This window comes from Chiloscyllium plagiosum, chromosome 4, assembly GCF_004010195.1.
Source record: "Chiloscyllium plagiosum isolate BGI_BamShark_2017 chromosome 4, ASM401019v2, whole genome shotgun sequence".
Lineage (NCBI taxonomy): Eukaryota > Metazoa > Chordata > Chondrichthyes > Orectolobiformes > Hemiscylliidae > Chiloscyllium > Chiloscyllium plagiosum.
In genome coordinates this window covers 69,840,019-69,854,306 of record NC_057713.1, presented here as the reverse complement: position 1 = coordinate 69,854,306, position 14,288 = coordinate 69,840,019, and the positions used below count along the sequence as shown (strand labels likewise).

The following is a 14,288-nucleotide window of genomic DNA, read 5'->3' as shown; positions in this document are numbered from 1 at the left end:
ACAGCAAAGTACATTCATTATTTCTCAATCTGATGGAAACTTTTCTAAAATTCCCAAGGGTCTGAAAATTAAAACCCTACGTATCATCTTTCGCTGCAACCATTTATTTTAGGACCCTGGGTGAAGTCTTATCAGGATCTGGGATTTGTCAGCTTTTAGTTCTAATAATTTTCTTACCCTTTTCCTGGTGATTTATAATTGCTGTACATTCCTTCTTCACTTCAAGCTCTGAAGTTAGAAGTGTGTGCGGGAAGTTATTTGGTTCTCTACAATTCAGGTAGTTGTAAAACGTCTGTTCTGTTCATTTTCCTTATTTTCTATTCTTAATTCCCTCAATTAACTCTTTGGAAAACCAGTCCACTCAGAGTCATAGAGTCAGGATCCTGCAACATAGAGACAGGCTCTTTGGCTCCAAGCTGGTCCATGATGACCAAAATGTCCATCCATGCTAACCCCATTTCCCTGCACTTGGTCCATATCCTCCTAATCCTTTCCTATCAATGGGTTTGTCCAAATGCCTTTTAAATGTTGTTAATGTACCCGCCTCAACCACTTCCACTGGTGGCTTGTTCTGTATGCCTACCACCCTCTTTAAAAAAGATTATCTCTCCGGTTCCCTTTAATTTGTTCCACTCTAACCTTAAACTAACCCCGCTGTCAGTCAGAGATGGTCCAGGAGTAATGGGCCCAGCACCTGCCTAGTGCAGTCCGACAAGCATCCTTCCACTGCTTCCTACCATCAAGTCAATTTTGTATAAAATTTGCCTGCTCACCCTTGATGCATGCGATCTAACCTTCCAGAGCAGCCTCGCATGTGGAACCTTATCAAGGGCCGTACTGAAATTCGCATAGATTATATCCACCACCCTATCCTCGTCAACCTTCCTGGTCACTTCTTCAAAGAACTCTAACAATTATATAAAGGATGATCTCTCACTCATAAAGCCAAGCCTGACTACTCCTAATCAAACCTTGTCTTTCCAGATTCATGTACATCTTATCCCTCAGAATATTCTCAAGTAACTTACCCACCACAGATGATAAGTTTACTGGTTTAGAGTTCCCAGGCTTTTCTTTGCTGCCATTCTTGAATAATGGTGCAGCATTCGCGACCCTCCAATCTTGGACCTTATCCATGGCTAATAATGATGCAAAAATATTCCAGTGCCCCTGGAATTCTTCTCTAGCCTCTTGCAGTGTTCTTGGATCTATCTAGTCAGGACCGGACGATTTAACCACCTTCATACATTCTAATATATCCAATACCTTCTCTACTGTGATATGGACTGTCCCCAAGATATCCCCACTAACTTCCCCAAGTTCCCAAGTCGCCTTGTCTTTCTCAAAGCTAAACATTAGGAACCTTTCCCCTCTACTGCGATTCTACACATACATGTCCACTATGGCCCTTCAAGGGTTCTATTCTCTCTCGAGTTATTATTTTTCCTTGAACATACTTAAAATACTTGTTTGGGTTTACCCTAATCATCTTAGTCAATGCTATCTCATGTTCCCTTTTTTGCCCTCTTGATTTTATTCTTCAGTAAACTCCTGTATTGACTATATACCTTCAGTGATTCCCTTCATCCCAGCTCCCTATATCTGAACTACGCTTCCTTTTTTCTGATCAAAGCCTCAATATCTCTTATCATCCAAGGTTTCCTATTCTGGCAAACCTTGATCTTCACTCTCACAAGAACACATAGACCTTGAACTCTAGCCATCTCATTTTTAAAGGCTTTCCACTTGGCAGAAGTCCCTTTGCCTGCAAACAAACCCCTGCAAGGTCCTGTCTAATGTGATCAAAATTTACCTTGCCCCAATTTAGAACTTGAACCTGTGGACCACTTTTGTCCCTTTCTATAACTATTTTATAATTAATAGAATTATGATCACTGGTCCTAAAGTGCTCCCCCACTACCACCTCCATCACCTGCCCTCCCTGTTTTCTCAAGAGTAGGTAGAGTTTTGCGCCTTCCCAAGTAGGATCCTCTATATATTGCTTGAAGAAACCTTCCTAAACACACTTAAATTCCACCTCATCTAAGCTCTCAGTGCCCTGGCAGTCCCGGTCTATGTTAGGAAAATCCCCTACTATGACAACCCTATTGCTCCTGCACTTGTTATTTACTCCATTCCTTTTTAAATATTACAAAAAAATCTTATTGTCTGATTTAATATTTATGGCTAGCTTACTCTTCTTCTGATTTTTCCTGATTTTTATTGTAATTTTACTCATTGCTATTTTTCACACTCTCTGCGATTGTCTGACTTAATACTAACTTTCACAGATTTGTACAATTTTTTTTTTTTCAAATGTGATCGAATATTCATTGGTTACTCAGTGCATTCTTCCCTGTGAATCTCTGTCATTGAAATTGATCATTGAGTCATATGAAGTGTCTCCTTGAACGTATGCCACTGCACTACCATTAACCTAATTTCCCAGTTCACTTTAACCAGATTTTCTGTCTTTATACCTTTTTAGAATTGTGTTTTATTTTGGTCTAAAGTCTTAGTCTTAAATCCAATTCTCTCCTGGAAATTAAACAGATTTGTCAATTATTTTAGCCTGAATGACTTGTTTATGATGATTTGGAGATGCCGGTGTTGGACTGGGGTGTACAAAGGTAAAAATCACACAACACAAGGTTATAGTCCATCAGGTTTATTTGGAAGTATTAGCTTTTGGAGCACTGCGCCCTTTGTCAGGTTGCTAGTAGACAGAATTTATAGCACAAGACCATAGTGTCATGCCACTGATATATTGAACAAACCTAGATTGCTGTTAAGTTGCAGGTTTAATATATAAATCCCAGAACTACTTTTGAGTCACATTCCCAAGATAACTTAAAGTGACTTCTCAGCTTAGACAATGGACTAAAGGTGTGAGGTTTGAGTCAGATTGGTTCTACTTCCAAAGTAGGAATTTATAAAATGTCACATGTATTGACTGCAGATTGTGTGTGTTTTGAACAAAATAGAATGTATCTGCAAATACTAATTTAGCCCATAGACTTGTGCGTGCGAGGATGCATGTGCACATTTGTGACTGAGTATAAGCCTGTGAGAGGGTGTGTGCATAGGTGAGTGTGTGAAAGGTGTGTGTTTGAGAGAGAGCATGTGTATGAGGGAAGGTCTGCATGAGTGTGAGAGTATGTAAGGTTTTGTGTGTGTGTGTGTATATATAGTGGAGTGGGATCATCTGTAGTGTGACATGAGCCCAAGCCTCAACCAGGACCTTTATTCATTAGAGTTTAGAAATATACTCCAGTGATCTTAGTGAAACTTAGAAGGATCTAAGGGGACTTCACAGGTTGGATGTTGAAATGATTTCATTCTGGGGTAGGGGAGAGTTTCAAGCTATAAGATCTAGTTATAGAAAAGGATTAAGACAGATGTCTGCAATTCTCTACTCAAGAGAGTTATGGAGGCTGAATTAGTGAAAGTTAAATTGTGGCAGCCTGAATCAGATAAGCCAGGATCTTCTTGAATGGTGGGGCAGCTTAAGTGGCTGAATGGCCGACTCCTGCTCATATTTCTTAGAATCTAATTTTCATACAATCGAAAAATAACCTCCGCTTCAGGGTTTTAACCAAGCACTTCTTACCTGGAACTTTGACTAAACTCCTTTATAATGAGGTAATCTATTAAAAACAGTTTTTAAACTATCTCAGGTCCAAGTATATTATGCATCCAGCTTCAGCCAAGACCCTACAGAACGTTGCAAACTGAACCGACGTTTTTATTTTCCAAGCTGTGGGTTCTTCCCCTAATCAAAAGGTCTTCTGGCATCCTAAATTGGAGCCCCATACATGACCTGTTCACTCATAAAGTTCCCCTGAGTACCCAACAATCTATTACTCACCAGTAAGTCTTTTTATCTCACATTAAAATAAATCACCATTGCTGGAGTAGTATTTCCAAGTTCTTCATTCAATCCTTTCGAACATACACAACTTGTGCCACTAGTTCAAAATTTAAAAATTAATGTCAAAAATAAATAGTATTAACATACATATAAATCACACACCTTGCATCTCACAAAGATAATCCTAGAGTTGTGAATGTACACTTACTAGTGAAGACTGAAGAGGCTGGGACCTTTTCATGTAGAGGAACCTGATGAGAGATCTTTAGAATCGTGAAAGAAGGCAAAAGTAGTGAAGATGATTCTACTTATAGATGAAGATGGTCACCAGATACTGGTGAAGTAATTCAGGAAGACCTTGCTGAGATGATGATTCTTGAAGGATGCTAGATTAAGTGACTGGCCAGAAAATTAGTAGGTGAGTTAGGAAAATTAGGAAATTGAGTCTAAAGTTGGTAACTTTGAATTTGCCCGCTTCAGGAGAAGGAGTAGAAAAGTACTGTTATTAAATCACGAAATCCGCAACACTCCGTTCATATCTACTTTGGAGCTTGTTTTTATGTTTATAATCTATCCCATTATATTTATGTTTTCTGTTTCAATGCGCAAATTCTGAATTATGGAAAATGGATGGAGAAGTGCAAGGACCATGCACAGACAGTTGAAAACTGAGTAACTTTCAGTGCTTGAACTGTCAGAGGATGAAGGATATAACATTCACAAAGAATTCTTTAAGAGGGATAACTGCAGTGTGTGAAATGTCTAAAATGTATTTGGTATGCAAGCACAGAAATATGGTCAGTTAGATCCATACTGGAATTTGAATTTTTGTTTTTTGTTTCCTTTTCTGCCAGAGAACCAGAACGTCCTGGATCAATCAAAAATGCAAACCAGATAGATGAAAGAGCACGAAGCAGTGCTGTTGAAGTTGACTTTAAACGAGACCTAAGGAATGGCAGCATGAGCACAACTACCAGAAACACAAAGGAATCCTTGTTTGAAGATGCGTTCACTGAATCTGAACTCTCCCCAATCCGAGAAGAACTGGCCTCTGATGAGTTTAGACAAGATAAGTCATCTGTAGCCTTATCAGACAGTGTGCAAACCATAAACCAGTCTGCAAGGGAGAAGTGCCTCCCTTCATCTACAGAATCATTGGAAGTGAAAGCGACCAAGCAAACTAGTGCTGAAAGTCTGTTGACTCATGATAGTGATGTTCCATGTCATGAGCTGGTTGAAATGAAGGGAAGTGGAAACCCGGAGATGGAAATCTCCAAAAATAAACACCACCCTGATGATGATGGTCATGCTGTACACCAAAGTGAGGATGAGCAACAAGCCACTTTTAGTCACATTTCGGCTTGTGACCACAAAGATGCTGAAGCTGAAGGATTGGGCACCGAGTGCAGAGCAACTTGGAGTGCACCTGTTTCTGACTTATCAGGGATATGCAAGGAGGAAAATACTGATCAGTCTAGTAGAGCGGGCGAAGAGCTTGTTCCAGATTCTGCAAATGATGTCGAGGAACTCAGAAAACTCTGGAAAAGCCATGCTATGCAACAGGCTAAGGAGCAGAGGGAAACAATGCAACATGCAGCCAACAAAGACATTAATCCAAAAACTGGGCAAGCTGCAGAACGATCTGAAGAAGGTATATTGATGTATTAAAAATTCTATGCTTGGGTGGGTACAATGAAACAGATTGTAGTTGAAGAAAGGTGGATATTTTTATAGATTCACATTCTGAGGCTGATGCTGCACCCATAGAAGAGAGAACAATACAGCGCAGAACAGCCCCTTCGGCCCTCGATGTTGCGCCGAACTGTGAACTAATCTAAGCTTATCCCCCTACGCTATCCCATGATCATCCATGTGCTTATTCAGGATTGTTTAAATCTCCCAAATGTGGTGCAGTTAACTACATTGCCAAGCAGGGCATTCCATGCCCTTTTACCACTCTGAGTTAAAAACCTGCCTATGACATCTGTCTTAAATCTATCACCCCCTCAATTTGTGATTATGCCCCCTCATACAAGCTGACGTCATCATCCTAGAAAAAGATCATCTTGTATGACCCCTTTTAGCCGCCGCCTTTTCCAATGAAAACAGATTAGGGGCCTGTATGTATTTGATATAACATGATTTGTATTTTCAGAATGAGAGGAACCAGCTTCAATTTTGTTTTCCCTCTCACAATTGTTTTGTCCTTCAGTTGCTATTTTAAGTATATTTCTGCCCTCGTGGGGCTGGGGGTGGAGGAGGAGGGGGAAGAAGGATAAAAGTAGCAAGAGGAAATATGCTCTAATTCCTAATTAATATCACTCCTGTTATAAAAGATTTTGAGATCTCAGCAATGCTCTGTTACTGTGGCCTACCCAGAGGGAGTGCATGAGGTTTCACAGAGCTCCATAGTAGGCCATTACCAAGTATCATTGATAACCCCTTCCCAGTGACAGGACTGAAGTCATTTGCCACAGGAAGACAGTGAAAAGAAGGAATTTGGACAAATTCAGAACCTTTTGAACAAGTTCTGCATTTGAATTATGTGGACACTTTCATAGTTCAGTTCCTATCCATGTGAGTACAGCTTCCAAAGAGAATCATGCAGCAATTTGATGTACACAATGAAGTTCAGTTTTGGACTGCCAATCTCCTGTATCCTATTGATAACTCAAAGGGGTCCAGTCTGGTATTGGGTCAGTTTATTGTTTTTGGTATCTCTTACAGTTAGCAGCGGGCAAAACACCTCTTCCATATGGAATTGAGAGATGGAGTATGTTGATGGAACATCACTATATTGAACAGATGCTGGAAGTTTTCTGGCTTTTTTTTTAAAAGCCAGAAGAAAAAGGAATGCTTCTTACACCCCGAATGCTTAGCTTTTGTTGATGCGTGTTTGAGTCCGGCAATCACCAGCTGTTGTGTGAATCCAGCAATTGCTGGCTGCAGCTGCTGGTTCGTGCAGAGCGGAGAAGAACCAATTCTTAAAGTTTACAAATTATTTTATTAATGTATTGAATTATTTCTTATATAAACTTTAATTTATAATAGAATATATATTTTCCCACAAAAAGAATTAACAACCTATTTATACACCCACTCAAGTCCTCTGACACTCTGAGTAGTCACAGACTATAAAAGATAATACCCGAATCTGGATAATTGTTTTGCTACTGCTGAGGAGCGCTAACGCTGGCTACACACTGCTCTTGCTCTTCATATCCCTGACATAGAGTCAGATTTGGTTTCTGGAATTATCGCTGCCTGTATACCTAGAGGGTCTTCTTTTATCCTCTCTTTTCTTATCTTCCTCAAGTCACGGTGTCTTTACCCCGTTGGCTGAGGTTCATCTGTTAATTGCATGTCTTTACCTTATTGGCTGCAGACCAAGGTAGCATTACCTAATTGCCCCTTGTCCAAATACGTTTCTGCATTACCTCATTTTTCTTAATTTTTTTGAAGAACACGGATGGTACCAAGCAGTACCTGGACTCTGGTCATTTTCAGTTCACAAGCTGTTTTCCCCCATGTGTCAGCAGCTTTTTTCTATATTGAGCATTCCTAGCCCCAGGCAGTACCTCTGTGTTTCTGCAGCCTCCTGGCTAGCATCTTGTTTTCAGGAGCATGTGTCCGATTGGTCTCCCCGTCTGTCTGTTTGTGCAGCAATAGTGATATACATTATATAATAAAATATGTATAAAACATGCTTGTAGATATAATATATAAAATCATGCATAGGGTATAGTATATATCAAAAATTTGAATTCAGTGTTTCCATAATGTTCCTTCTGTTTCATTATAGCCTCTGCTTCCAATCTTCGTATAGTTTAATTTATTCTAAGGTGACATACATTGAGGATGGCGATTACCAATGTACATAGAATCACTACTACAGCATGTGACAGAACTCTAACCCGTAGATATGTTTGAACATTGCCTTCTCAATTTCAAAGCCTATTCCACGATCTGCAACAATCTAATTATTTGTGCGTGTTCAATCCATTGATGGATTATTCCTTTGCCTCTCCCACAATGTGTGTCCAATCTGCTGTCAGGTACAGAATAGGTGGTAATTCATGGTAACATACCTCTGCACCTCTTGATCTGTATCAGTACATTGGATTGTGACGTTTTCTTTTAACCACCATCCTGGTTACTGCCTGAGACATAACTTGCTCACTAATAACCAGATCAGAGGTTAAATTGTTAATGTCTACATTGTGCCCTTCCAGAGGGCACTGTCTCCATCCCTTGGTATAGTTCATAACTGCTGTGGTTATGTAATACGTTTACTCTGTAAGGGCATATTGTAGAAAAGACTGGCTGTTTACAGGTAGAATGAATACTGAACAGTCTTAGATACTGAAGCCTAAGTCTCTGCTTCATAATCTCTTTACGACAGGCTCATGATTCCCCCCACCTCCCACCTCCCCAACCCCTGTTGGTGGCATTTAGACTGATCAACTCCTTTCTCAGCGTTATCCATTATAATAAATGGTGGATTGCTTAAAGAGATCCAAGTACCCTCATGATTTTGTCCACATGATGGACTCTTTTTAAAGAGTTGGTCAGATTGTTCCTGTGGCAGGAAATATGAAGCACTGTCCCAATGTGATATTTCCCTTTATCCTTGTCACAGGTACCTAACACTTTATTAGTTAAGGTCAAACTTCTGAGGTGACATTGAGGTTGCTCTTCTCCAACCTGTTTTGTTAACTATTCATCTGACACCCAGTCTGCAACTTGGTGTGCTTGAAGTTGTGACAAATTAGTACCAGTCATAGTTAACACCCAGCTGGGGAAAAACAACATGCACCTCAGCCTTGAGTCTCCTCAGAAGTATTGTACATAGTGTCAATGATCAAATTTGTTGTATTCTGTAAAGGTTTTAAAAATTTTAGAGTGCCCAGGGTAACTTGTGATGCATCCTGACCTATTTGATTGGTCTGTATCTGATCTAAGTAACTTTTCCAGTAATTACCTGCATTTTCTTTTGGAGGAAGAATCATATCTGACTTTCTAACTCTGCTATGTCCAAGGTGTTGACAATTGCTACTTCTGACAAATATCCTGACTGTGCTAAATTCCAGTAGTCCTCTTTTCTTTCTGCCTGCATTGGACTTGGTTTCATTTGTGCTCAACTGTTCATCAAGGAGGTGAACAAATAATTGTGATGGATGGGCACCATTCTGGAGCAGCGATTTCAATTAAATTGAAAGCTACCTGCACATGCTGATATCTTGATTCCAAAGTGACAGATTTTCCTGTCTCTTCTGTGTGGAACAAAGAATAAAGAACATTTACAGCCTAGGAGCAGGCACTTCAGCCCTGCAAGCCTGAGCCGATCCAAATCCACTATCTAAACCTATTGCCCAATTCCTAAGCATCTGTATCCCTCTGCTCCCCACCTGCTCATGCATCTGTCCAGACACACCTTAAATGAATCTACCGTGCCTGCCTCTAGTACCTCTGCAGGCAAAGCGTTCATGCTAACCTACCACCCTCTGTGTAAAGTACTTTCCACATGTATCCCCCTTAAACTTTTCACCTCTCACCTTGAACGTGTGACGTGTGAACGTGTGAACGTTGAATCCTTCAACCTGGGAAAAAGCTTATCTCTGTCTACACTGCCTATACCCTTCATGATTTTGTAGACCTCAATCAGGTCCCCCCCCATCAATCTCCTTTTTTCTAATGAAAACAATCCTAATCTACCCAACCTCTCTTCATAGTTAGTACCTTCCATACCAGGTAACTCCTCGCAAACCTTTTCTGCACCCTCTCTAAAGCATCCATATATTTTTGGTAATTTGGCGACCGGGACTAAAGTGTGTAGTTTGCGTATTCTCCCCATGTTTGCATGGGTTTCCTCCCACAGTTCAAAGATGTGTAGGTCAGGTGAATTGGCCACACTAAATTGCCCATAGTGTTAGGTGCATTAGTCAGAGGGAAGATGGGTCTGGGTGGGGTAACTCTTCGGAGGGTCAGTGTGGAGTTGTTGGGCTGAAGGGCCTGTTTCCACACCGTAGGGAATCTAATCTTCTAGCATGAAGCCTACACCTTTTGTTTTATACCAAGATTTGCTACATCTAGGTGCTGGTATGGTTCCACTCACAGGGGTGGGGCATGTGGTGGTCGGCTTCCTATCGGTCCTAAAAATTAAGAAGGGCCCCGGCTCCCAAGAAAAAACCTCTGTCTACATCTCTCAAAGGTCTCTTCTTTCTCTACCCCCTTCTTGTACTATAGCATCCTTTGATCCAACCAATTTCCCTGAATTGCCTTGAATATCTGCCCCAGTCAATTTGCATCACTACCCCAATTTGTGTTCACATAGGTGCAGTCCCAGTGAACCATAATTTTACCTTGTCTGTCATTTCCTGGTGGTTGCTCAGTAAATAGACCCATAATTTGATGAGTGATTTGCCCTTCTGGGATTGTCACCAATGTCACCTCAGAATCTGTTACATGACATTTGCACCCCTGTTCCTTCTGGTATGCCCAATGTCTTTCCCATACTTGCCAACCCATCCACTCCCATGTAATATAAGTCCTCTTTATGCCCTTTGTTAGTCTGTGTTATCTTGCACTGCGGAGCTGAGTTTGTTTTTGGTCACAGGATAGTCTTCTAATGTTGATGCTACTTGAGGCATGGTCGCCCATTGTGGTACTCTGAAGCCAGTTCACCCGCAGTCCAAAACATGGTCAATTCATAGCAACAAAATCCCACGTTCTAGGCTGGATCTCTAATATACAAGTGTAATTTCTGTTCTTATTGACGGTCTTATTTCCACTTTACTTTAAGTCCAGGTTCTCCATAAACGGAGCCAAATTTGTTCTCAATTTGTTTCAGATTCTAATCGTCTGTTTTGTTGAATCTTTTGTTTTAACGCTTTTTCTTTCTCTTTCGTTGTTTTTGTTCCATTTTGTACGTGAATCGCCAATATCAGGTCATTTTTCAGTTGTCTCCTCTGATAGCTGCAGCTAGTCCTGCTCTTAATTCTCCTGACCTTGGAATCTCAGAGCATTGTTATATCACTTATCACAAGCCAATAGCAGTTGCCTTGTTTCTCTGCTACTAACTTCAACTGATTAATGTGATACCAGCGACTCTTATCTGGTGTTGTCAATACCTTGTAAACAGATGGACTAGCTCTATCCACTATCTCATAGGGACCTGCAAACTTTGGACTCGAAGTGGGCTGGTCTATTCTGATCATTACTTTTTGTCCAGGACTCAATGCTATTGGGCTGGCTTTTGCATCGAAATAAACTTTGTTTTGCTGTTTCTTTTTGCCTGTTGGTGAGCTGCTATGTAATTTGCCTCCTTTACTATTTTCACCAGCAGTTGTACCCACTTTTCCAATATAGTTCTGTCTATCTCTGGCTTGGACAAATCCAAACCTATTAATCCCTCCATTCTGTCATGTAGCCTGTGGATGAAGAAATGATATTCCTAATTATCAGCACATAGGGCAGAACAATCTGCCAGCTACCTTTGTTGTACCATTTTGGATGTCGCATTTTTCAGTGTCCGATTCATCCTTTCCACAATTCCACTAGACTGTGGTCTTTAAGGTATGTGGAATCTCTGTCTGATCCCAGAAAGGGTCATGACATCTGATATGGGCTGCAAATTATGTTCTCTGGTCTGATTCTATGCTCGTACCAGTAGATTATTTGATTTCCTCTACCACCATCCCACTCTGCACAACAAATTTTCCTTCACATAAAATCACTCTGTCCTGAACATAAATCCCCTTGTATGCTTTAATGTGTCTGATTCTGATCCTTCTATTAGTTTTTTGTTTCATTTCTCTCTTTCTTTTGCTCCTCTGCGAAATCCATCATCTTGACTTGTTTCTCTTTTTGGCCACTGATTTCGTCAAATGGTGGCAGCCATTCTTGCCCTTCTACAGTGCCTTGTTTGGCATCAGCATTCCTGTTTCCTTCTGGAGGCAGTTTTGATTAAGCTTTTACCTTTGTGACCCCACATCCTTTCCCCTGTGCTCCTTCAAAGATGTATTGTAACAGTGGAGCCGATGCAAAGGGTTTCCCATCCACTGAATCAAAACCCTTCTCCATCCATAGGGGCAAATATTCTGTAAGTCCATGACAGACAGACAGACATACACGCTATCAGAATATAAAACCGATCGGGCCGGACAAGTGTGCGAGATGGCCAAGCACATGCAACGGCTGCTAGTTCTGCTGCCTAAGCACACATGGTTCTGAGTAGCTTTAGAGCCACATAATACCTTTGTCCATTGTCGTCCTCCATGTATATTTCACACCCAGTTTTTCTTTTTTTCTTCCTATACTGATGAGCCATGCACAAAAATTTTAAAATGTGGTTCTTCCGTTCCTTTTTCCTTTGCCTCCTCTGCTTTTGAGCCCTACCTTGCCCCCTGTCATTTGTTTTGATCTTGGGATCATTTGCTATTATCAATTGACATTCATGTTTTTCTCCCTGATATACAAAGTTGTCTGCAAACATGGTGGTGCTTTTACTCTTTTTACAGTGATGTCCCTTCCCTGTAGCAGCAGTGTCCATCTAGTGATTATATTTTGATAATTGAGCCATGTTTGATCCCTCCATCTAATACTAGCTGTATAGGGAGGTGATCTGTTAATATTGTAAGTTAGTTCAACCCAACTATGTCGGTAAAATGCTGCACTGCCCAAAAGATGCTAGCAGATGTTTTTCGCGGACTGTATACCCGTGCTGTATTGGTGGAAGCATGCACGAGGCATATGTTACTGGTTTTAATTGCCCGTGTATCTCCTGTAACAGAACTGTCGAGAAGGTTGTGTCTGTGGTGGCTACTTCCAAAGAAAATGGTTCAGTCGCAGTTGGAGTTTTCAGAGCAGGTGGAGCAGCTAGTGCTTGCTTTAGAAGTGCAATGGTGTGTGTTCCATTTTCCACTCCCAGGCTGCATTCTTTTTTAATAGCTCAATCAACGGGGCCACTTTCGTAGCAAATCCATTGATATGCAATATCTCACTAAACCCAGGAAGGATCTTAACCCTTTGACATCCTGGGGGACAGGGAGTATGCAGACTGCCTCTACTCTTCTTTTGTCAATTTCTGTCTTTTCCAGTGACTGAATCATTCCCAGATAAGTAACTTGCTGCTTCATGACTTGCGCTTTCTGAGAGTTTACCTTCAGACCCAATTCATGCAACAGCTGCAGCAACTCACTTATCAACTGATAATGCTCCTCTTTACTTTCAACTTATAGAAGCAGGTCATCTACATAGCGCACCAGACGTTCAGGTTTTGAGAACACTTTTATCTCTTCTCGAAGACATTGGTGAAATATGGACGGGAAATTATGAAATCTCTGTGGTAGAACGGTACACATATATTGCTAGTCTTGGAAAGTAAATGCGAGTTTATATTGACATTCTCTCTCCAGTGGAATTGACCAGAATCCTTTAGAATATAGAACAGTACAGCACAGTTCAGGCCCGTCAGCCCACAATGTTATGCCAAGTATCTAAGATCAACGTAACCTCCACACCCTTCAATTTACTGCTGTCCATGTGCTTGTCCAGTAGTCGCTTAAATGTCCCTAATATCTCTGACTCTACTAACACTGCTGGCAGTGCATTCCATGCACCCAGCACTCTCTCTGCACAAAGAACCTATCTCTGACATCTCCTCGAAACCTTCCTCCAATAACCTTAAAATTATGACCCCAATAGTCGGAGGGAAATTGAGAAACAAACTTGTAAGGAGATCTCAGCTATCTGTAAGAATAATAGGGTAGTTATGGTAGGGGATTTTAACTTTCCAAACATCGATTGGGACTGCCATAGTGTTAAAGGTTTAGATGGAGAGGAATTTGTTAAGTGTGTACAAGACCATTTTCTGATTCAGAATGTGGATGTACCTACTAGAGAAGGTGCAAAACTTGACCTACTCTTGGGAAATAAGGCAGGGCAGGTGACTGAGGTGTCAGTGCGTGAGCACTTTGAGGCCAGTGACCATAATTCTATTCGTTTTAAAATAGTGATGGAAAAGGATAGACCAGATCTAAAAGTTGAAGTTCTAAATTGGAGAAAGGCCAATTTTGATGGTATTCGGCAAAAATTTTTAAAAGCTGATTGGAGGCAGATGTTTGCAGGTAAAGGGACAACTGGAAAATGGGAAGCCTTCAGAAATGAGATAACAAGAATCCAGAGAAAGTATATCCCTGTCAGGGTGAAAGGGAAGGCTGGTAGGTATAGGGAATGCTGGATGACGAAGGAAATTGAGAAAAAGAAGGAAGTATATGTCAGATACAGACAGGATAGATCGAGTGAATCCTTAGAAGAGTATAAAGGAAGTAGGAGTTTACTTAAGAGGGAAATCAGGAGGGCAAAAAGGGGAGATGAGATAGCTTTGGCAAATAGAATTAAGGAGAATCCAAAGGGT

At 40.8% G+C, this 14,288-nt stretch overlaps 1 protein-coding gene across 9 annotated transcripts in view; it reads left to right on the top strand.

Moving 5' to 3' along the window:
- LOC122549113 (oxidation resistance protein 1-like) overlaps positions 1 to 14,288 on the top strand; it is a 477,033-nt gene that overhangs the window by 429,625 nt on the left and 33,120 nt on the right. For all 9 annotated transcript variants that reach the window (XM_043688398.1, XM_043688399.1, XM_043688400.1 and 6 more), the window contains one exon: positions 4,726 to 5,522. In XM_043688398.1, coding sequence (XP_043544333.1) covers positions 4,726 to 5,522 — 797 coding nt within the window. The remainder of the gene's footprint in view (positions 1 to 4,725; positions 5,523 to 14,288) is intronic.